We start from the raw sequence: 22,155 nt of genomic DNA, 5'->3' as shown, positions 1-22,155 counted from the left end.
TGGGGGCGGGCATGGGCAATGACTGGATGTAGGAGCCTAGCCCCTACTTTAGTTTGTTTTGCAGGCTGTTGTTGTTGAAGCTTGAGTACGGAGGATAATCCTTGGAGGCCAAAATTTGTTTTGTTTCAAGTTTATTTTATTTGGCTTGTTCGATCTCGTAAAATTTTTGTAACGTTATGTATGGTTGATGATGCGTGTGATTGTTTACCACCAAAGTGGAACCCTAGAGTTAGAACCTCCATTTGAGATTAGGTCCTAGTGAGCTAGACCTAGAAGACTCACGTAAATTACATTCAATGAACTTAATGCAAACTTGGGCTAAGAACTAAAATTTGAGATAGGTTCTAAAACTCCACACAACACCACCTTCCTTTCCTCTTCCTCGCGTAGTTCATAATCTTGTGGTTAGGAGCCAAGCCCACTATATGAGCCTAAGAATTTCGGGCTTATAGATATCTTATTTTCCAACCTCAAGGCCTTGTCTCTTTGAGGAATTCTAGGCCCAAAACACTTACTCCAAGTGTTACGGGTGTAGGGTTCCTTGGGGAGATGGCGCTGTGGTAATCCGGTCTCCAGGTCGCCACACTCAGTATGAGGGATCCCAAAAAGAACCTGCACCCAAGAGAGGATTTCTCATGCGTGAGCACATCGTGTCCTCTAGCATCAGGTAAAGCCAGACTCATTTCATGTAGTCCTTCTGCCAAAGATATGACTTTGCCTGAGATTAAACCATAAGGCCTATCTCAGGTGTGAGATTTCACCATAAAGCTTAGAATTTAGAGGCTAAGGACGATTTAGTAGGGAGAAGATTTCTAGAGAAGGAGAAAGATGAGTAAGACTTGTAATGCCATTTCTGGGATAGGTTTCTTTTGATTTTCTCATCCCCAAACACACCTATTTATAGGGCCAATGCAAGTGGCCTTTGCCCTTCGATGGACGGCTGAGGAGTCAAGATTAACGCCATCAATGAGCATAAATGCCATAATCTTGGAAATTAAGGCAGTTTTAATGTGCATGGAAGACTGAGCGGTTTTCAATGAGATAACTGCCTAATTTCGAGATTATCATTTTCCAAAACAGTCAACATGCGCATTGTTCATAATGACTGTTTCTGGTGGCTTTCTCTGGGTACCTCACACAGAATGCTATATCGCCTGGGACACCGATCGAACTCCTAGACCCGGAATCAAGAATACAACGTTAGAGGGGTAAACCGTACCGGACGGTTTACACCTCTCCGATGCCTGAGTGAGAGACTAATATATAAGAGTATCAAGTAAATAGTGGGTAAAGGAGTTATTATCCATCAAAGGTGGTTGTGTTAATGCCCTTATACTCGCGCACGGGGAAGGAGTCTCCCCTATATTCGATGTGGGACATAGGTTGTTCTTCTGATGCCATATCAGCTTTTTTTTAATGTAATTAGGTGGGCTGTGCCAGCCTTGCCCTGGGCCCTGGGTGGCTGAGGTAACACCCCATATGAGTCCTGCCATGGTGGGTTGTGAACCCAGCCCATGGTATAGTACTGGGGGGGGGTACTGAGGGATCATAATTGATAGTGCCAAACCTAGTGGAGACTTCCTTAGTATGTACAAGTCCCCCAAGTTCCCTTCAAGATGTTTCTTGGGTGGGGACTTAAAATATTTTAGTCACAAGGTTTGGCACTAGTGTGCCTGTATGGAGTCCCCCAAGTTCCCATTCAAGAGATGTCTTGAGCGGGTTACGCTGTAGGTAGCTAATCTACAGTGCTCCGAATGTAACCCGCAAAGGTTAAAGAAGACCTCCGGGTACTCTGGGGGGGGGGGGGGGGGTGTGGGCCTTTGGAACCCGGAGTGGTAGAATGAGGTGCCGGAGCATTCGGTACCTGACGGGGTAAAATGAGGTGCCGGAGCATTCGGTACCCGATGGGGTAAAATGAGGTGCCAGAGCGTTCGTTACCCGATGGGGTAAAATGAGGGCTTAGTGCCTCTGGTACCCGATGGGCTAAAATGAGGGCTTGAGCCTCCGGTACCCGATGGGGTAAAATGAGGGCTAGAGCCTCTGGTACCCGATAGGGTAAATGATTGCTAGAGCCTCCGGTACCCGATGGGGTAAATGAGGGCTAGAGCCTCTGGTACCCGATGGGGTAAAATGAGGGCTTGAGCCTCCGGTACCCGATGGGGTAAAATGAGGGCTTGAGCCTCCGGTACCCGATGGGGTAAAATGAGGGCTTGAGCCTCCGGTACCCGATGGGGTAAAATGAGGGCTAGAGCCTCCGGTACCCGATGGGGTAAAATGAGGGCTTGATGCCTCCGGTACCCGATGGGGTAAAATGAGGGCTTGAGCCTTTGGTACCCGATGGGGTAAATGAGGGCTAGAGCCTCTGGCACCCGGAAGGGTTGGTAGTGCATGTCGGCCACGTGGGCAGAGTGGGCTGTGCAATAAATGCCCGTCCCTTCAACTGGAGGTTTCGAGGCGTAAGGAGGCTTGTAGGACACGTGTAGTGATCCTGTGGTTGAAGGCTTTTCGGCTTCAATGGTCAGGATGCTTTGGAGATTGAATTTAAGAGGGAATCAGACTGTTTCCCTTCTCACTATTTGAGAATTCCTGAAAAACTGAGAATTTGTTCCTTGCTTTTCTTTCTTTCTGCTTGCTTCTGTTGCCGTTGCTGTGAAGAGGAGAGACGAAGGCTTTGAGGCTCAATCATGGGAAAGGCTTTGACTAGAAGAGCGATTGTAGAAGAAAAGAAAAAGAAAAAAAGGTAAGAGGATGTGGTTTGGGGTTTTTTTTTTTTTGTTATCCTGTTTGTTTTGCTTTTGGGTTTGCATCTTTCTGGGTTTTGTCCGGTTTGTGTGGGATTTGCGTTTCTTTGATTTTTCTTGTGTTTCTGATCTATTTGGAGTGAATAGTGTGTGAAAGTGGGTAAAAATCGCTACGGCCGATTAGGTATTTCTGGGTGTGTAAGTGTTTCTGGGTTTGTTTTGTTGTTGTTTTTGTTTGATTTTCTGGGTTCTGAAAGTGGGGGTTGATCCGCACTTTTACCAAGCCCTAGATCCTGAACTTAGGCTAATCCTAGTGTTTTTGGTTCCAGATATAGCGAATTTTGTGGTCCCGGTTGACATAGTTCTTAGGATGGAATCAGAAACCAAGGCCGGGGATGCAGGATCGTCGTATCAGTCTTCTGCGAGGCAAGCGGAAGCGGATATCAACCGGTACCTGGCGCGAAATAGAACCGGGAAGGAATTAGCGGAGCATACCGGATCATCGACTAGGGTGTTCTCGAAGAGTAGTGAGGAGACTGACGAAGGTGAGAGTGAGGGTGGATCTGCGGAGGCACCGGTAGTTACAGTGGCTATTCCCGAGGGCATCCCGAAACCCAGGTACACTTTAGTGGATGAGACTGTATGTGACGAACCCGGGAGAAGTATGACTATGAAGGAGATTATCGCCATGAGACTGAAGTGGGGAATACCGGACGAGGTAGAGCTTAGGCCTCTAACGGCTGGAGAGATGGCTGCGAATCCTCCCCGGGATGGGTGGCACTGCACGAGAACCATTTCCACCAAGGGCTATCGCTACCGCTGCCCCGTTGCCTACAGTATCTCTTGCGGATGCTGAACCTGTCACCGGAGCAGTTGACCCCGAATGCAGTGCGACAAATACTTCGTATGATGGCCATGTGGGACTTGTGCCAGCAAGGGTGGCCTTCCATAAATGAATTCCGCGCGGTACACAGGGTTCTGTACTCAAGGAAGCAATCGTGTATAGGTACCCTGACGTTTGCCGCCAGGGACTACGAGCCTTTAGTTACTGATATGCCTACCTCAATGCGCAAAATGTGGAGAAATAAGGTATTTCTTGCTGGAAGGCGGTGGCAAATTAAGAATAGGAAGTGGCACCTGACCGGTACTTTCCAAGCTATCGGGGACCAGGTCTATTCATTATCCTATGTGGAAAGGAAAAGGATAGCCCGGGTATATGCTGTTTGGAGTGAGGAGGAGAGAAGCTCTTATAGATTCATCCAGTACTCTATACTTCATAGGCTAGGGTTAGGGAGACTCCCCGGTGAGGCTTACATTTCTGTTAATGTGGATGTGTATGTCACCGTGTCCTTTTTGTCTTACTAACTTTCTAACTGACTGTAGCAAAAGCGCTGAAAAGGAAGCCCCGAAAAGGTAAGAAGGACAACTGGATGGACGACAACTAGTTGATGGACATGCTGATGAGCCAGGGAGAAGACGCCCTTCACATTGAAGTCGACCTGGACTCGAAGGCTATAGGTCTATCCGTTGAAGAAGCCCTACTGGAGATTACTTATAAAGGATATGGGGAGCCTGATCCTGATGCTTCCGTGACCCAAGTCGAGCAGCCCTCTGCCGGGGATGTGGTCACCATAGCTGATCCCGGAAGGGAAAAGGTACCGGTCGCTGTATCTCTCTCTTCTCGGTCCGCTGGTAGCGATGAAGTCCTACTTCCCGGTGAGAAGAAAAGATCGCATAGACACCGGCATCGAAGCGAGGATAAGCAGGAGGTGACCTATACCGGCCGGGATGTCAAAGAATCCGAGGTGAAGAGGCAGAAGAAAAATCCTTCGGGACCTGAGTCGTCGCTCTCGCTCGGCATGTTGTCCCCTGCCATACCGGTAATCCCCAAGAAGCCCATTAAATAGCTGTTGAGTGAGTACGGGGTTGCTGATGAGAAGTTCGTGAGGTCCATGCTCACCGACCTGAAGGATATAGACCTCCATCAGGTGCGGGCCAAAGATAATACTCCACAAGAGAATCGGCGCCTTGCCCAATAGTCAATGATGCGGGTATGGGATAGCTTTACCCTTGTCTAACACTTTTTTTTTTTTTTTTTTTTACGGTGTTGCTAACGGTATGTTTGCAGGCACTCTTCAATGTGTACGCGATTGATGCCAGCGAGGAAGATACGCACCTGAAGGAGGAGGTTAGCAATCTCTCCGGGCAGGTGAAGTATCTGCATTGGGAGAAAGCCAAGCTGGAGAAGGAACGGGACTCCCTGAAAGAGAAGATTAAGTCCTTGACTCCGATGGTTACCGAGCTGGATGCAGCGAAGCGACGAATTGCGGAGCTTGAGGGCGAAATGTCTGAGGCGAGGGATGAGGTGAAGAGTGCCCGGAACTCTGAAAAGGAAGCTGCAGACTCAGCCAAGTCCTGGAAGGCGAGGGCAGATCATCTGGAGGAGCGCCTTCTCGTGGAGAGGCGCGAGGCCGTGGAGGAGTACAAGGGCTCTCAACAGCTCATTGATATGTTGATTGCTGCTCAAGACAAGGCCGTGATTATGAAGTTCAAGGAGTGGGTGGCAGCTGGGTATCTAGATGAAAACAAATTCAGGCGGGGACTCCTTGAGAAGAAGAAGAAAGGCCAAGAGGTGGCAGCCGAGTCTGGTGCCGGTGGATCCCGGAGTACCGCTCGAGAGCAGTAGTCCCCTGGGAACAGATTTATATAACCATCACCCCTTTTTTTTTTAGTAGAAATTGTCATTGTCTTGAACAATGACTTAATTCCTTTGCCTGGAAATGTTTGAACTTGAATGGGAATTGAAAAGGAATTAAAATTTCTAGGGTTTTATACCTAGCCTTGAGCATTTACTTGCATCACTTATTACCGGAATAGAGTAACTGACAATAGCTATGTCCGGGAATGCCCCGTGTAGGTAAAAAAGTGCTAGAAATGGTCTGAATAATTCATTTTTCCATTCAAGTACCACATGGTGGTTAATACAGAATAAGTACCCGATGGGTAGTTTGCCATAGTTGTATGGTCAAAAAGCTAAAGCTAGGACAAGATGCTCTGGGAGCTACTTGTAATAGTACCGTAGGCGCTGATTATTCTATGGATGCCGGGAAACGACTCCGTTAGTGTCCTGGATGTAAAAGGTTGCGGGGCCTACCTCTTCGACGATCTCGTAAGGGCCTGTCCAAGATGGATCCAGCCTGCGGGGCTCTGGGTAGACCTGCTTCATGACCCAGTCTCCCAATTTTAATGTCCGGGACTGTACCTTGGCATCATTATAACGAGCTATCCTCCGCTTGTTTGCCAAGTTATGCATGTGTGCCACATCCCTACGTTCCTCGAGTAAATCAGCATCGAGCTGTAGGCCCTCTGAGTTGGTACCTGCATTGAAGTATTCGATCCTGGGACTCTGAATTTGTGTTTCAATGGGGAGAACCGCTTCAGATCCGAAAGCCATGCAGAAGGGGGTCTCTCCGGTGGCCTCTATTGCCGTGGTCCTAATAGCCCACAATACCTCCGGGAGTTTAGCAGCCCAAAGACCCTTGGCCTCATCGAGATTCTTCTTCAGTAACCTCTTGATTATCTTGTTGACAGCTTCGACCTGACCATTGGTCTGGGGGTGAGCCGGGGATGCATAGAGGATTCTAGTGCCCAAGTTTTCAGTGTAAGCCCTCAACTCGTCATTGTCGAACTGGGTACCGTTGTCCGTGACTATGGTGTCCGGGACCCCAAACTTGCAGTAGATGTTCTTCCACAGGAAGTTTTTTACCTTTTCCGTGGTGATAGCGACAAGAGGTTCTGCTTCTACCCACTTTGTTTGGTAGTCTACAGCGACAATGGCGTATTTGAATTGTCCCATTGCTGTGGGAAGTTTTCCTATTAGGTCCAGGCCCCATTGGCAGAATGGCCAAGGTGCAAGGAAGATTAAAAGGGCGGCGGTGCCCTGGGGATATTTGCATACATTTGGCACTTGTGGCAAGAACTAGATATTATTTGAGCTAGGGCCGACATGGTTGGCCAGAAATATCATGCTCTTCGGGTCTTGTGTGTAAGTGACCGGGCTCCAGCATGGTTACCGCATACACCAGCGTGTATGTCCTTCATTATTTTGTGGCTGTCCTCCGGTGTTACACACTTCAGGTTGGGGAAGCAGTGACCTCTTCTGTATAACTTTCCGTTCATGATCGTATATTGAGCTGACCTTAACTGGAGTCTCCTGGCCTCGACCTTATCGTCTGGTGCTAGACCGTCCACCATGTACTTTAAGATTGGGGCCATCCAGGAGGTTGTGTGGTCCACCGTGAATATTTCTGACACCGTTTTAGAAGTGCTAGGCCTTTCTAGTATTTCGACTTTGGTGGCCCCGTAGGTAGGACTTGGGGAAGTTGCCGCAATCTTAGCGAGGGCGTCTGCCTTGTCGTTCTCTGCTCTCGGTATTTGGGTGAGAGTATAGGAGGTAAATCTCTGAACCTGTGCCTGAGCTAAGGCCTGGTAAGAGGACATGTGGGACTCCTTTTCCTCGAAGTTATCGCTGACCTGGTTCACGACTAACTGAGAATCGCTGGATATACTGAGGTGCTGGACACCTAGTTCCCAGGCGATCTGTAGACTTGCTATGAGTGCCTCATATTCTGCGGCATTGTTGGATGCCTTGAAGGCAAATTTAAGGGCATACTCGTAGACTTGATCGTCTGAGCTAATTAGTAGGATACCGGCGCCACTTGTCCTTTTGTTAGACACTCCATCAACATACAACCGCCAAGTGCTTGGTGGAGGTGGATCCGGGGCTGGTGGCCCAGGAGATCCCGGGGGCGGGTTATGAGAGGGAATTGGCTCGAAAATAAAATCTGCCGCTGCCTGGCCCTTAATAGCTGTCCGGGGTTGGTACTTGATATCGAATTCCCCCAATTCGATGGCCCATTTAATTAATCTGCCCGACGTCTCTGGCTTTTGCAGAACCTGCCTTAATGGATGATTAGTGAAAACAGTGATCTAGTGTGCCTGGAAGTAATGTCTAAGCTTCCGGGCCGATACCAGGAGGGCTAATGCTATTTTTTCAACATCCAGGTATCTGGATTCTGCACCAGTGTAACCTTTTCCAGCGTAGTACACCGGGTACTCGCAATCAGAGTCTTTCCTAATCAGAGCGGAGCTCAAGGCCGACGAAGATGCCGCAAGATAAATGTAGAGCATTTCTCCTGGGACAGGTTTGTAAAGTAGATGTACCTCGGCTAAGTATGCCTTTAGGCCAAGAAAAGCAGCTTCGTGCTCAGCGGTCCAAGCTATTACCTTTACGTGCTGGGTCTTTAGCAGCCTGAAGAAGGGAGTACACTTGTCCGTCAACCTGGAGACGAATCTTGACAGGGCGGCTACTTTACCTGTAAGAGATTGGACCTCGTTTCGGTAGGTTGGGGATACCGTGTCTAATATAGCCTGTACCTTCTCTGGATTAGCCTCAATTCCCCTGTGGCTAATGATGTACCCGAGGAACTTTCCTACCTCGACCCCAAAGATGCACTTCTGTGGGTTAAGCCGCATACCGTTCCGTAATATGATGGCGAAAAAAATTGAGAAGTTGGTTACGTGATCCTTTAAGGTTAAACTTTTTACCAGCATATCGTCCATGTATACCTCTATGATAGTACCGATGACTTCTTCAAACATGGAGTTGACAAGTCGCTGATAAGTGGCGCCTGCATTCTTCAATCCGAAGGGCATGACCTGGTAGCAATAGAGACCTTTGTCTGTGGTGAAGGCAGTGTGCTCCTCGTCTGTAGGGTTCATTCGAATTTGGTTGTATCCACTGAACGCATCCATGAAACTGAGTAACCGGTATCCAGCAGTGGAGTCAATTAGTTGGTCAATTTGTGGGAGCGGGAAGCTATCCTTAGGGCATGCTCAGTTGAGATTTGTGTAGTTCACACACATGCGCCATGATCCTGGGGATTTCTTTGGTACCATGACCACGTTGGCTAACCATCGAGGGTATGTCACTTCCCTGACAAAGTTGATGGCCATCAACTTCTTCACTTCAACCTGGATAGCCCGGCACTTGTCGTGTGTGAAGGCTCTACGCTTTTGTCTTACAGGTGCCGAGAAAGGAATAATGCTGAGGTTGTGCGTGGCTATCTCAGTTGGTATACCAGGCATATCCTCGCATGACCAGGCGAAAGCTGATGCGTTAGAGCGAGGAACGAAATCAATTCTTCCCTGATTACCAGAGGCAGCTTGGTGCCTACCTTGACGGTCCTGTCCGGGAACTGCTCCGATAGTACTACCTCTTCAATGTCCTCCACGGCACCGGGCCGTTCTTAGTCAGCGTCGGTATCGTCTCTGGGGTCTTCGTATCTGTCTGTCAGAGGGTTAGTAGCTACGGGCAACATCTCATACTTCCCTTTGCCACGAGATACGGTCAAAGAATAGCATTGCCTTGCCGCAGCCTGATCACCCCGAATGGTGGCGGTGCCAACCGGGGTCGGCACCTTCATTACTAACATGTGACCCGCAATGAAGGTTTTTAGACGCCAGAGTGCCGGTCGACCCAGGATAGCATTATAGGATGAGGCACAGTCGACTACAATGAACTCTGTTTTGATGGTTGAACAATTCGGACTCTCCCCTACCGTGATCGATAGGTAGTCTGATCCGAGTGGCTGGATGATATCTCCTAAAAAGCTAATGAGGGGCTCATTATCTTGTGACAGCTTAGCTCTTCCCCTGTTCAAAGCTTTGTATGCGTCGTGAAATAATACTCTAACCGAGGCCCCGGTATCCACGAGTACCTGGGACATTATGTAATGGTCCATTTGGAGCATGATCAGGAAGGGATCATCATGGGGCATCTTCAGATCAGCTTCCTCGTCCTGCAGGAATGTGATGGATTTCCACCCGGTGCCTAACTCTGGTAGCAGGACCTTGTGGAATTTGAAAACTTCCGGGTGACCGAAATTAGAGTTTCGCTTCTTCCTCTGGGGAGGTAGCTCTTTCGGGCCCCCACCGTGGATCGTGAAGATCTGGCCTTACACGTCTATAACTCTTATCTTTAGCAGGCAAGTACAGCTGAAGCTTGCCCCTCTGGATAAGTGACTCGATAGTATTTTTTAAAGCTACGCAGAGATTGGTATTGTGCCCGGCATCCTCGTGATACGTACAGAACCTTCTGGTATCCTACTGGGTAAGTTTACTCTTTGGGAAGTTTCTCGGTGGTGGTCCAGGTATCTCATCCTTGTTCTCGTTCCAAATAGTCTAATACGAAGCGTTGAGGATAGTGAACACCTCATACCGGGGTGGTGGTGGTGTTCGCGGGGCTTGCTGTGCCCTCTGCTCCTGGTGAGGCTGGGTGGTTCCGTAACTGTTGGACCTGGACGAGGACTCTTTGCTTCTCTTGCTCAAGGAAAGGGATGACCGGTCTTGACTATGGTCCCACACCCTCTTTCGTGGTTCATCCCTGACCACCGGGGCCAGGGTGGAAACCCTTAGCTCTGGTCTGGGGGTGTCCCCATACGTTTCGAATTCAGCCTGGGCGTGTCTGATGGCCGTAGCCATCAGCTCATCGTAGTTAGCTGGAGGGTTATGATTAATATCATAGAGAAATTCTCCATGCCTTAAGCCCCTCCTGAAAGCCAGCTCCGCCAGTTCCTTATTAAGATCCCGGCACTTAGCGGTAGCCGCCTGCCATCGATTAACAAAAGACTTCAAAGTTTCATTCTCCCCTTGCTGGACTTTCAACAGGCCCTTTAGGGGTGTGTATCCCATCGGTACGCAAGATGAATCGAGCTACAAACTTGTCAGCTAATTCCCTGAAGTTCCCTATAGAACCGGCCGGTAGTTCGTAGAACCAACTCAAAGCCTCCCCTGACAAGGTTTCTTGGAACACATTACAACAGACTTCATTTGTATACCCCTTGGCGCTTGTTTGCGATCGGAAGGCCTGTAGGTGTTGGTATGGGTCTCTGACTCCCGTATAGTCAATCTTCAGTGGCTTTGATATATTCACTCGAATGGCACCTCTTACTTGTTGGGTGAAGGGACCCAGACGATCCTCGTACGTGGTCAGGGCTCTCCGGGTGTGGCTACTCTCCGTTGCCTCTACCCTTGCCTGCAGGGCACGCAAAGAGTTGCTCATTTGTAAAAGCAACGCTATGTTTGGGTCAGTTACCGGCGGGTTATTTTGAACTGGCTGTGGTAACAGTGGAGGTGGTAGATGCCTCAAGCTTTCTGGGAGAAAGTCTATCGGTACCTGGATTATCTGCTGACCGCCTTCCGTGAATGGGGTTGGGGCGAGACCGGGGCCTGTCATTACTGGAGCAGCATTTACGTCTGTTGCTATTTGGGATGCTCTAGCCAGGGCTTGGGTGAGTGCCTCATTGTGCTGGTGCCTCCTGTCCAGCGCTCGGGCCAGGGCGTTGTTTTCGTCTTCCAGTTCCTGCAGTCTTTGTTACGAAAGGCAGTTTGTTTCCCTATCGGTTCTTTGTTGTTCCAGATCAATTCTGGCTTGTTCCCGGAAGGCTGCGATCTCCGCTCGCATGTACTCCAACTCCGATACCGGAGCTACCTGATCCGGGGCCTCGGGGTGCTGTGGGTCCAAGAATCCGGGACCATGCATTTCTCTTCCGACACTTGGCGTTTCTGCTGATGAAGTACCCGGAGAGAATATCAGTGCCCGGGCGACACTTCTACCCTCTCCTGCCGTTTCTTCCTGCTTGGTCATGACGGATCAGTAGTCCCCTATCTGGAGCGCCAATGTTTCTGGTGGCTTTCTCCGGGTACCTCACACAGAATGCTATATCGCCTGGGACACCGATCAAACTCCTAGATGCCATATCAACTCTCTTGTTTATGTAATTAAGTGGGCTGTGCCAGCCTTGCCCTGGGCCCTAGGTGGCTGAGGTGACACCCCATACGAGTCCTGCCATGGTGGGTTGTGAACCCGGCCCATGGATAGTACTTGGGGGGGGGGGGTACTGAGGGATCATAATTGATAGTGCCAAACCTAGTGGAGACTTCCCTAGTATGTACAATGACTGTTAAGACGAGGAGAATATTTGGGCCATCAAGTGGGCCAAAGAGATAAAATTAAAAAGAGATATCTATATTATTAAGCAAAATGTGTTCAGTAATACATAAGAAAATAAAGAGGCCTATGTATTTGGCCCTAAAGCCTTCTTGCTGCATGTTAATGTATGTGATCGAGGGGTCTAATTAACGATAAATAAAGAGAGAGCGAGAGAGACACACAAGAAGTATAATGGTTTGTCTCCCGCCTTAGGGGGAGACTACGTCCACTTGAAAGCTTAACTATGTGTGTTAGGCCTTGTGGCCCAAGAAGATTACATGAGATATAATGGGATGTTGAGTAAGTGGGAAGGAGTCTCCTTTTATAGGGCAGGGAGGCTCCTTCCTTTACATGTGTTAACGTTAGTGATCCGTGGGATCTCTAGTTAGCTTTAGAGAGAGAGAGAGAGAGAGAGTGACACGAGATGTATAGTGGTTCCTCTCCCGCCTTAGCGGGAAACTACGTCCACTTGAATGTGTACTAGTGTGTCGAGCCTTGCGGCCTAACAAGATTACAAGAGATGTAATGGGATTATGTTGGATGATGTTTAAGTGGGAGGAGGCATTCCTTTTATAGGTGAAGGAATGCTTCTCCTTTACATGGTTTTCGATGTGGGACAAGCAAAGATAACTATTCTAGTGTAGAAAGCCTAGTTGTGAGGGTAACTTTGCAAGGCCGGAAAGGCGGCTTCCCGGCGACGGATTTGCGACTTCCGGATACCATAGCGTAGCTTGAACATAGGGCTACAAGATGCAAGTAGCGGTTGGATCCCATGAGGGTGTTGTTTATGCTTGGTGAGGTAGCAAACTAGCCTTGCTAGTAGAGGTATCTACAAGTCCCCGAAGTCCCCGAGTAAGAAGAGCTTCTTGGTTGGGGAGTTATAATCATGAAGTCATCAAGCATAAACAATGTCCGAGAGGCGCCTAGCCCCTACAAGTCCCCGAGCTCCATAAGCAAGAAGGGACTCTTTTAACCTACACAATGAGACAAAAACGCGCATATGTAGAATGCTTGTTGTATTGGTTACCGCTCGTATTAATGGAATGCGAAAAGAATTCATTTTGTTGCAAGCAACAAACGGTAGAAGAACTCAATATTCCATTAATGTGTATGAACATGTAAAATATTGGTAGTTGTATATGTGGATCTTATGGCCATATAACACGCACAATAGATAGTGGCAAGTGTAATGGGTGTCCAAAGTAATTTGTGGGAGTAGTCCTGGTGACATAGAATGAAGCGTTTGTGAACTTGGGGCTTAAGTAAAACATGTTGGACATGATCGAGCAAGTTGGGTTGTTTGAGCAAGTTGGGTGTAATTGAGTGTGTAGGCGTTGTGCGAGCATGCGAGGCGTGGCCCAAGCGCAAGTCGTGGCCATACTCGATACCCAAGCGAGTCGTAACCCGAACAAGTCGTTTATCCGAGCATGTTTTAGTAAGTCGTAAGTGTCACAAGCTTCTAGATGCATGTCACAAGTAATTGAATTTAAGCATGTATGTGTGTAGCATGTACTTGTAGTAAAGTTGCTAATAACATTTTGTAGACATGCTTAAGGGTCATGGAGACATGTATAGTCATGGCATCGGCGGTAGCTCAAATTGTAAGAGCGGAAGAGATAAGACTTATCTTATGCCGACTTGGAGGCTAGCGGAGTTGGCCGAAGATGGCGGTCCATTGCTTTGGTGGATAAAGTGCTCCGATAATGTATGTCAACTCGTAGTTGAGGTTGAATGCTCGATAGAAATAATTGAATTTCCTTGAAACAAAATATATGATTAATATGTGGATTTGTAAAATCAACATCAACATAGTTACTTTGATAAAGTTTGAAACAAAGTGTATATGCAAAATTGTAGGTGGTAGCTGATAACTCATAATTTCATACATTTTTATACCCTTAAATGTAGGATTCTAGGCTTAGTTCTTATCATTTTTGAGTCATTTACTTTGTGTTTGTGTTTTGTAGGTTAAATTGGAGAAAAGAAAGATTTGGAGCTTAAAGTTAAACGCAGGATTGAAAGGGTGCTTGCTATCCTAAGTGTCCAGAATTGTCTCTGCTTTGAGTCAACTTCACAGATTAAACTGTACCTTCTCACAAGGAACTAGTAGGCGAGCCTTATACCATTGGAAAGATACAGATGTTAGCTTTCTGAGGAATTTTACGGAAGTGGATTCGCATTCTCGTGGAGGAAGTTATGATGATTTAAGTGAACCTAGTTCGGGAAGACAGATTCTGACGGATTTTCGGAATCTGACTTGTGAGGCCCAAGTCCGTTGTTCTTAGCACTTGAATGGAACAAGGCTGAACGTGTTTGACATATTTGGAGTAATTTCTTGCATTGACTTTAATAACCCTGCATTTCTTTGGAGAGAAGAAATCTATTCCAAGTTGGACTAGAAGACCTAAGAAGCCCAAAGTCGAGGAGGATTTGGAAAGAGAGATATAGGGCAGAAAACCTAGGACGTTCAGATACACAAGACACAACATATTTCGCAGAGAACGAGGAGAAGGGAAGCTCTCACCATCGCTGGTTCCGAGTTCCTCAATTCTTCCATTGTTTGTTTCATGTTTTCTTTGATTCTAGTCATGTTTTTCATAGTTATGGATTGCTAAACTTCTAAGCTAGGGCTGAGATGAAGCCCTTAGTATGACTATTCTATTTATCTAGTTGGTTTGCTATTGAATTTCTGGATTTCTATGTTAAACTCTTAATCACCGTTTCAATAGAACTTTTATTCAAAATCTTTGCTCGGGATCAATAAGACCTAGGTTTTGTTTATGAGTTATTTGGTTGGAAAATATGATGCTTGATCAATGAGTAGATGTTTTCTAAGGTGCCAAAAGATAATTTAATCTTGTGATTTAAGAGTTGTGAATTAAGAATACAAGTGCTTGATCATAGTCGATATTCTTGTTTGCATGATTTTCTAGTTCTTTTGTGCTTAATGGAGTTGAACATGTTTGCTTGAACCTGATCATTAAGTGGAGTAAATCATAGTTTGGCTACTTGAGTTCTATACAGGATCAATAAGTTGGAATTCATAGGTTAGAAGAACTTTGGCATATGTCTGGGATCAATAAAGCTTATGTACGGAAATCTTAGCATGATATCTAGGGAATTCAATTGTTACCAATTGGGAAATAGGTTAGAAGTATTAGGTGGTGGATTCAATGCTTTAGCATCTTCATAATCTGCTTCCTTTAGAGTTTAAATCTCATTGCTCATTCTTGTTTTTAATTTCAGTTTTCCTTTCTTTAATTAAACCTCAATCACATCATAAAAATCAGTTTGTTTCACTTAAAGTATAGCACACCTGTCATTGCAAAATTGTTTCGATCAGTCCTTGAGGGAATGACCTCGTGCTTGCACATCTATCCTACAATTGAATCGTGCACTTGCGAGTACTAAATTAAAATTGACAACAAGTTTTTGGCGCCGTTGCCGGGGACTGACTTAATTCAATTTGATTTGTCAGTTGTGCCATACTTAATTTTTGTATAGTTTTTTTTAGTTTTTTTAGTTTTTTCTTTTACTTATTTTTTTGTTTGTTTTTCTTGTAGGTTTGAATTGGTTTATGCAAGGTCGTCGATCCCAGAATTTAGCTCTCATTGTCTATGATCCGGAGATTGAACGAACTCGTAGAAGACTCTTAAAGCAAGCAAGAACTCAAGCTCAAGTTGTGGTTCCAATGGCAGAAGATGAAACAAAAGCATTGAAGGAGTTCACGGCTCCTACTGCACTCACAACATCATCTTGTATTGTTGTAGCTCCTATTCCTGCAGGAGTGCGTTTTGAGATTAGACCAGCAACAATCCAAAGCTTGCCTAACTTTTATGGGAAGACGAATGAAGACCCTTATCTCCATGTGGAGGAATTCAAGGACATATGTGGGACTTTTCGGTATGAGATATCAGATGAGCAGATCCGTTTAAGGCTTTTTCCTTTTTCATTGAAAGACAAGGCAAGAAAGTGGCTAAGCTCTCTTCCCCCTGGTTCCATCAATACTTGGGATGATTTGGTTAAAAAGTTCTTGTTGAAATTCTTCCCAGCTAAGAAAACCAATGCTCTCCAAGCAGAAATTTTTGGCTTCTCCCAACCTGATGGAGAACCTTTTTATGAGAGTTGGGAGCGTTATAAGGATTTGTTTTTGAAGTGTCCTCACCATGGATTTTCTAAACCCCAAAAGGCTCAATTTTTCTATAGAGGTTTGAATGCCCAAAGTAGAAGTATGGTGGATGCTACAGTTGGTGGAAGCTTGATGGGAAAGACGGCAGAAGAGGCAATTCAAGCTTTTGAGACGATATGTGAAAATTCGCAGCAATATGATCCTTATACATCAGTGCCCAAAAGAGGAGGACTATATGAGGTTAGTGCAAGTACTAGGTTGGAAGAGCAAGTTGCAGCCTTGGCAAGACAAATGAAGAGCCTTACTCCTCTGTTAAATAAGGCTGCAAGGGAGACATGTGCTTCATGTTCAAGTATTGCACATACCACAGAGGCTTGTCTAGAAAATTTCTTCCAAGATGAGCAAGTCAACATGGTGAATAATTATAGAAGGCCTGTTAATGATCCTTTTTCAAATACATATAATCCAGGTTGGAGGCAACATCCAAATTTCTCTTATAGCAATAATAATCAGGTGCAAATGCCAAGGAATCCTCCCATGCAAAATTATCAAGGGTCGGTTGAACAAAAGAAACCATCTCTTGAAGAAACCATGCAGCAACTTGCACAAAATCAGATGGAATTTCAAAAGGCGAATGCTCAGATGCTTCAAGCTATTCAAGAGACCAAGAAAGAGCAGCAAGTTCAATCTCAAGCTATTTCTAAGCTAGAAGTTCAAGTTGGTCAGATTGCCACTGCTTTGAATGAGAGAGAACAAGGGCGTTTACCTAGCCAAACTCTTGCTAATCCAAGGGGTCAATTTGAGAAACATGAGCCTATGAAAGCTGTGATCACATTGAGGAGTGGAAAAGAAGTTGATATAAAAGTTCGTAGTCCAAGAGATAAAGAAGAAGTCAAATGGGGAAACCCAGAAATTAATGAATCAGCAGAGAAGGAATCTGCAGAAGGATTGAAGCTGCAACAACAATCCCAAAAACGTACTGATTCAAACCCAGCGACTTCTAGCACCCCAGAAATGACTTTACGGTCTACTTCAGAGTCTCAAGTTGTTCCCAAACCTCCATATCCACAGTTGCTTCAGAAGCCAAAGAAAGATAGGCACTTGACTGAGATTATGGAACTATTTCGCAAGGTACAAATTAATATTCCTTTGCTTGATGCTATTAAACAAATCCCAGCTTATGCGAAGTTTTTGAAGGAGTTATGCACTAATAAGCGAAAATTTGAAGATCATGAGAAAGTGTTGTTGTCAGAAGAGGTCAGTGCCGTAATTCAAAGAAGACTCCCTCCAAAGTTGAAGGATCCGGGCAGCTTCACAATCCCTTGCACAATTGGTGATCATTATTTTGAGCGTGCTTTGATGGACTTGGGTGCAAGTGTGAATCTGATGCCGTACTCTCTGTTTTTGAAATTAAAGCTTGGTGACCTACAACCAACATCAATCACCTTGCAATTTGCAGACCGATCAGTCAAGAGGCCAAAGGGAATTGTTGAAGATGTGTTAGTGAAGGTTGATAAGTTCATATTGCCTGCAGATTTTGTCATTCTTGAAACTGAACCAGATTCTTATTCAAGTGAGGATGTACCAATCATTTTGGGTCGTGCATTCATGGCTACTGCTGATACCATAATTAAAGTAAAAGATGGACTTCTATCTATGACAGTTGGTGACATGTCCGTGGAGTACAAGATTTTTGAAGCTGGTCGACGTCCCTCTGAAGACGGTAAATGTTTTATGGTTGATTCTATTTCTCCTATTACTCATGAATCTTTTATTTTGAATTCATCTCAAGATCCCCTTGAAGTATGTTTGACACAATCTGGAATGGATTTTGATGCCAAGAAAGAGGTTGATGAGTTAGAGAAGCTTCTTAATGCTGCACCGGTTTTTGAATCAAGAAAGTGGAACCAATTTGAGTCTTTACCTTTGTCCACAAATAAAGTTGTGCCTTCCATTCAGCAAACACCGAAGTTAGAGCTCAAGCCACTGCCACAACACTTGAAATATGTATTTTTGGGTGAAAGTGAGACACTTCCAGTGATTATTGCTTCGGACCTTTGTGAAGAAGATGAAAAGAAGTTGTTGCAAGTTCTTCAAGCTCACAAAACAGCGATTGGATGGACAATTGCAGATATTAAAGGTATAAGTCCTACAATGTGTATGCACCGAATCCATCTTGAAGACAATATGAAGCCAACATGTGATGCACAAAGGCGTTTGAATCCACCAATGAAAGAGGTTGTGCGTGCTGAAATTTTGAAGCTCCTCGATGTTGGAGTTATATATCCAATTGCAGATAGTCAATGGGTTAGTCCAGTTCAAGTGGTTCCTAAAAAGTCAGGAATAACCGTTGTGAAGAATGAAAAAGACGAGTTAGTGCTTACAAGGATGACTACGGGTTGGAGAGTATGTATTGATTACCGAAAGCTCAACACTGCCACACGCAAAGACCACTTTCCATTACCTTTTATTGATCAGATGCTTGAGCGATTGGCAGGTCATAGTTATTATTGTTTCCTTGACGGTTATTCAGGGTTTAATCAAATTCCTATTGCACCGGAGGACCAAGAAAAGACTACATTTACTTGCCCTTTTGGTACTTTCGCATACCGGAGAATGCCTTTTGGATTGTGTAATGCACCTGCCACCTTCCAACGGTGTATGATGAGTATTTTCTCCGACATGGTGGAGCGATTTATTGAGGTATTTATGGACGCCTTTTCTGTTTTTGGTTCTTCTTTTGATGATTGTTTGCTTCATTTAGCTCTAGTGCTCAAAAGATGTCAAGAAACCAATCTTGTGCTAAATTGGGAGAAGTGCCATTTTATGGTCAAGCAAGGTATTGTGTTGGGACATATTGTTTCAAGCAAAGGCATTGAAGTTGACAAAGCAAAAGTGGATTTAATTACCAATCTTCCTCCACCAACAACAGTAAAGGGAGTGCGTTCTTTCCTTGGCCACGCCGGATTTTATCGACGTTTCATGAAGGATTTTAGCAAGATTGCAGGACCATTGAGCAATTTATTAGCAAAAGATGCAGAATTTGTGTTTAATAAAGCATGTCTAGAGGCATTTAACAAGCTCAAGGCCCTCCTAACTTCAGCTCCTATCATAAAGCCTCCGGATTGAAACTTACCGTTTGAATTAATGTGTGATGCATCGGATTATGCGGTGGGTGCAGTTTTGGGGCAGCGTATAGAGAGGCTTCCTCATGCTATTTATTATGCTTCAAAGACTCTAAATGATGCTCAACTTAACTATTCTACTACCGAGAAAGAGTTGCTTGCGGTTGTATTTGCTCTAGACAAGTTCCGGTCTTATTTGATTGGTTCCAAAGTAATTGTCTTCACTGATCATGCTGCCCTTAAATATTTACTTGCCAAGAAAGATGCCAAGCCTCGACTGATCCGTTGGGTTCTTTTACTTCAAGAATTTGATTTGGAGATAAAAGATAAAAAAGGAAGTGAGAATGTGGTTGCAGACCACTTGAGTAGATTGGTGGATGAAGATGATGAAGTGGACTGCCTTCCTTTGAATGAAAATTTTCCTGATGAACAATTGTTTATGGTACGTGATTCTCCTCCTTGGTTTGCTCATATTGTGAACTTTATTGTTACAAAAAAAATTCCAGATCATTGGAGCAAGCAAGAGAGGGAGAAATTTCTTTCTAAAGTGAAGCATTATATTTGGGATGAACCATATTTATTCAAACATTGCCCAGACCAATTGATTAGAAGATGTGTACCAGAAAGTGAGTTTCAAAGCATTCTTCGTTTCTGCCATAGTTATGCTTGTGGTGGGCATTTTGGAGCCAAGAAAACAGCGGCTAAAGTTCTTCAAAGTGGCTTTTATTGGCCAACATTATTCAAGGATGCTTTTGAATTTTGTTCTTCATGTGATCGCTGCCAACGAATGGGTAATATTTCTAAACGTGACATGATGCCTTTGAGTAATATTTTGGTGGTTGAATTATTTGATGTTTGGGGAATAGACTTCATGGGACCTTTCCCTCAATCCTTTGGCAATCTCTACATATTGGTGGCAGTGGATTATGTATCAAAGTGGGTTGAAGCACTTGCTTGCAAGACTAATGATCACAAGGTGGTACTTTCTTTTCTCAAAGACAATATTTTTGCTCGTTTTGGCACTCCTAGAGCTATTATAAGCGATGGAGGACTACACTTTTGCAACAAGCCATTCGCATCACTTATGAAGAAATATTCCATCACTCACAAAGTCGCTACACCTTACCACCCTCAAACTAGTGGTCAAGTTGAGATTTCCAACCGGGAAATTAAAAATATTTTGGAGAAAACAGTTCGTCCGGATAGGAAAGATTGGTCTCAACGTTTGAATGATGCTCTCTGGGCTTATAGGACAGCCTATAAAACTCCAATTGGCATGTCGCCATATCGCTTAGTTTTTGGGAAGGCTTGTCATCTTCCGGTGGAGTTGGAGCACCGAGCATATTGGGCAATCAAGCACTACAATTTTGACATGAATGCAGCCGGTGAACAGAGAGCATTGCAGCTAAATGAGATGGAGGAAATTCGTAATGAGTCTTATGAGAATGCAAAAATTTACAAGGAGCGCACCAAGAGGTTTCATGATAAAGTTATTCGTCAAAAGACATTCGAACCAAACCAAAAGGTGTTGCTATATAACTCCCGACTGAGACTCTTTCCAGGGAAGTTGAAATCTCGGTGGATGGGTCCTTTTCTGGTCACAAAGGTGTTTCCCCATGGAGCAATTGAGATCAAGAACTTGAGGAACAACTCACTCTTCAAAGTGAATGGTCAACGTCTCAAGCCTTACTTGGAGACATCTTTTGACACCAATGAGCAGCATGTTTCCTTCACTGATCCTCCAAATGAATGAGCTTAATCTTGGTCTGGCTGAAGACATAAAACTTAGCGCTTGTTGGGAGGCAACCCAATGATTCTTGGAAGAAGAGGAGTGCGTGTTCAGCAAGAATGAGGCTTCTAATCATGTCACATCTGCTACCTTCATACCAGGGACGTTTCCTAACTCTTTTCTTCTATTTTCGTAGTTCTTTTTCATCCATTAGTTGTTTTGGTCGTGTTCTGTCCCCTTACTGTTATTGCTGCACTGTTGTTTCATATTCTGGGATTGCAATATGCACTTCAATCCTGCGACTGATTTGTTCTTCACATTGCGGACAATGCTCAATTTAAGTTTGGGGGTGGGATTTCGTATTTTTATTTTATTTTAGATCTGTGTTATGTGTTTGTTTGACCTTATACAAAAAAAAAAAAAAAAATTTCAATAAATCAATAAAAAAATAATAATAATAATTCTTTTTGTGTTTTCATTGGGTTTTTAGTTTTGTTTGTTAGTCTAAGTCTTAGGGTTCTTCCAAACACTATGATGAGCATGAACTTCTTACAGATAATATTATGGTCTTAAGATGATAGCAAGTATGTATTGATTCATGATTTTAAGTAATTGTTAATAGATTTTTATGACTATCGTGCTCAGCTTGTCTTGCATTGATGGTTGGATTGGTGTTATGATTGAAATTTGATTAATGCATGCTAGGATGAGTTAAACTTGATTTTAACCCTTGTGAGAATTTGAGCTTATATATGTGCTTTTCTTTTCTGAGTGAATTAGAATAGATCATCCTATTTTCTTGACGTGGATTTTGCATGATCTCATCTTTTATTCATCTTGGTTGAGACTCGGATTCGACTTGCATATTTTATACGAGGACAAATGCTAGAACTTGCCCCAAAGCCTCTTGAAGCGTATGGTTGAATTGCATGATGGACGGGAAAGGATAAAGGCACTAGGATTAACCACCATAGCCAAATTAAACCTGTGTCCCTTTAATGCACACAAGTTGTGCCACCCCCTAGATAAACCCTCTTGAGCCTATATTAAGCCTTTTCTTTCGTCAACCACAAATTCCTTACCCTTTAACCTAGTATAGCTATATCTTGACCCTATTCTAAGGAGTTAGTGGAGCAAAATTTTCAGAGATTCATTATTGTTCAAGGTATTGTTGTAAGCAAATATGGAGGAATGTTATTGTAAATGTCGATCCAAGGAAGGAAGAAAAAAAAATATTGATGGCTATCGAGAAAAAAAACAAAAAGAATAGCCGAGAAGAAAAAAAATCGAAAGAAAAAAAAATATAATAGAAGAATTTCCTTGGATTCGATAAGTTGTTTTATTATATTGTGGTGTTCAGAATGAACCAAAGGCCCAAC

The 22,155-nt window shown here is 44.5% G+C and overlaps 2 protein-coding genes and 1 non-coding gene across 3 annotated transcripts; 1 reads left to right on the top strand and 2 right to left on the bottom strand.

The window, feature by feature from the left end:
* Positions 1–6,764: 6,764 nt before the first annotated feature.
* On the bottom strand, positions 6,765–8,888 carry LOC112194667. Its single transcript, XM_024334884.1, has 3 exons — positions 8,716–8,888; positions 7,773–8,541; positions 6,765–7,697 (listed from the first exon to the last, which is right to left on the bottom strand). Exons 1-3 carry the CDS (start codon positions 8,886–8,888, stop codon positions 6,765–6,767), a joined length of 1,875 nt encoding a protein of 624 aa, XP_024190652.1.
* Positions 8,889–12,982: 4,094 nt separating this feature from the next.
* Positions 12,983–20,800, top strand: LOC112194666. Its single transcript, XM_024334883.1, is given in 3 exon segments — positions 12,983–12,995; positions 15,357–18,320; positions 18,795–20,800. Coding segments are annotated over 3 exon segments (4,983 nt in total).
* LOC112195573 lies at positions 15,860–15,966 on the bottom strand. Its single transcript, XR_002934631.1, has one exon. It is a non-coding gene; the product is annotated as a small nucleolar RNA R71 (small nucleolar RNA).
* Positions 20,801–22,155: the final 1,355 nt, after the last annotated feature.

The sequence above is a fragment of the Rosa chinensis genome, chromosome 3 (assembly GCF_002994745.2).
Source record: "Rosa chinensis cultivar Old Blush chromosome 3, RchiOBHm-V2, whole genome shotgun sequence".
In the NCBI taxonomy this organism is placed as follows: Eukaryota; Viridiplantae; Streptophyta; class Magnoliopsida; order Rosales; family Rosaceae; genus Rosa; species Rosa chinensis.
Note: the sequence above shows the minus strand (reverse complement) of the source record. Positions and strands in the feature narration are given on the sequence as shown.

Excerpts from the sequence above, each read along its gene's own strand:
- LOC112194667 (XM_024334884.1), bottom strand. The coding sequence starts at position 8,888 with ATGCCTGGTATACCAACTGAGATAGCCACGCACAACCTCAGCATTATT. Across the intron at positions 8,542-8,715 it reads GAAGTGACATACCCTCGATG|TGGATACAACCAAATTCGAA; the intron begins GTTAGCCAACGT and ends GGATGCGTTCAG. Across the intron at positions 7,698-7,772 it reads AAATAGCATTAGCCCTCCTG|GTTCTGCAAAAGCCAGAGAC; the intron begins GTATCGGCCCGG and ends CCATTAAGGCAG.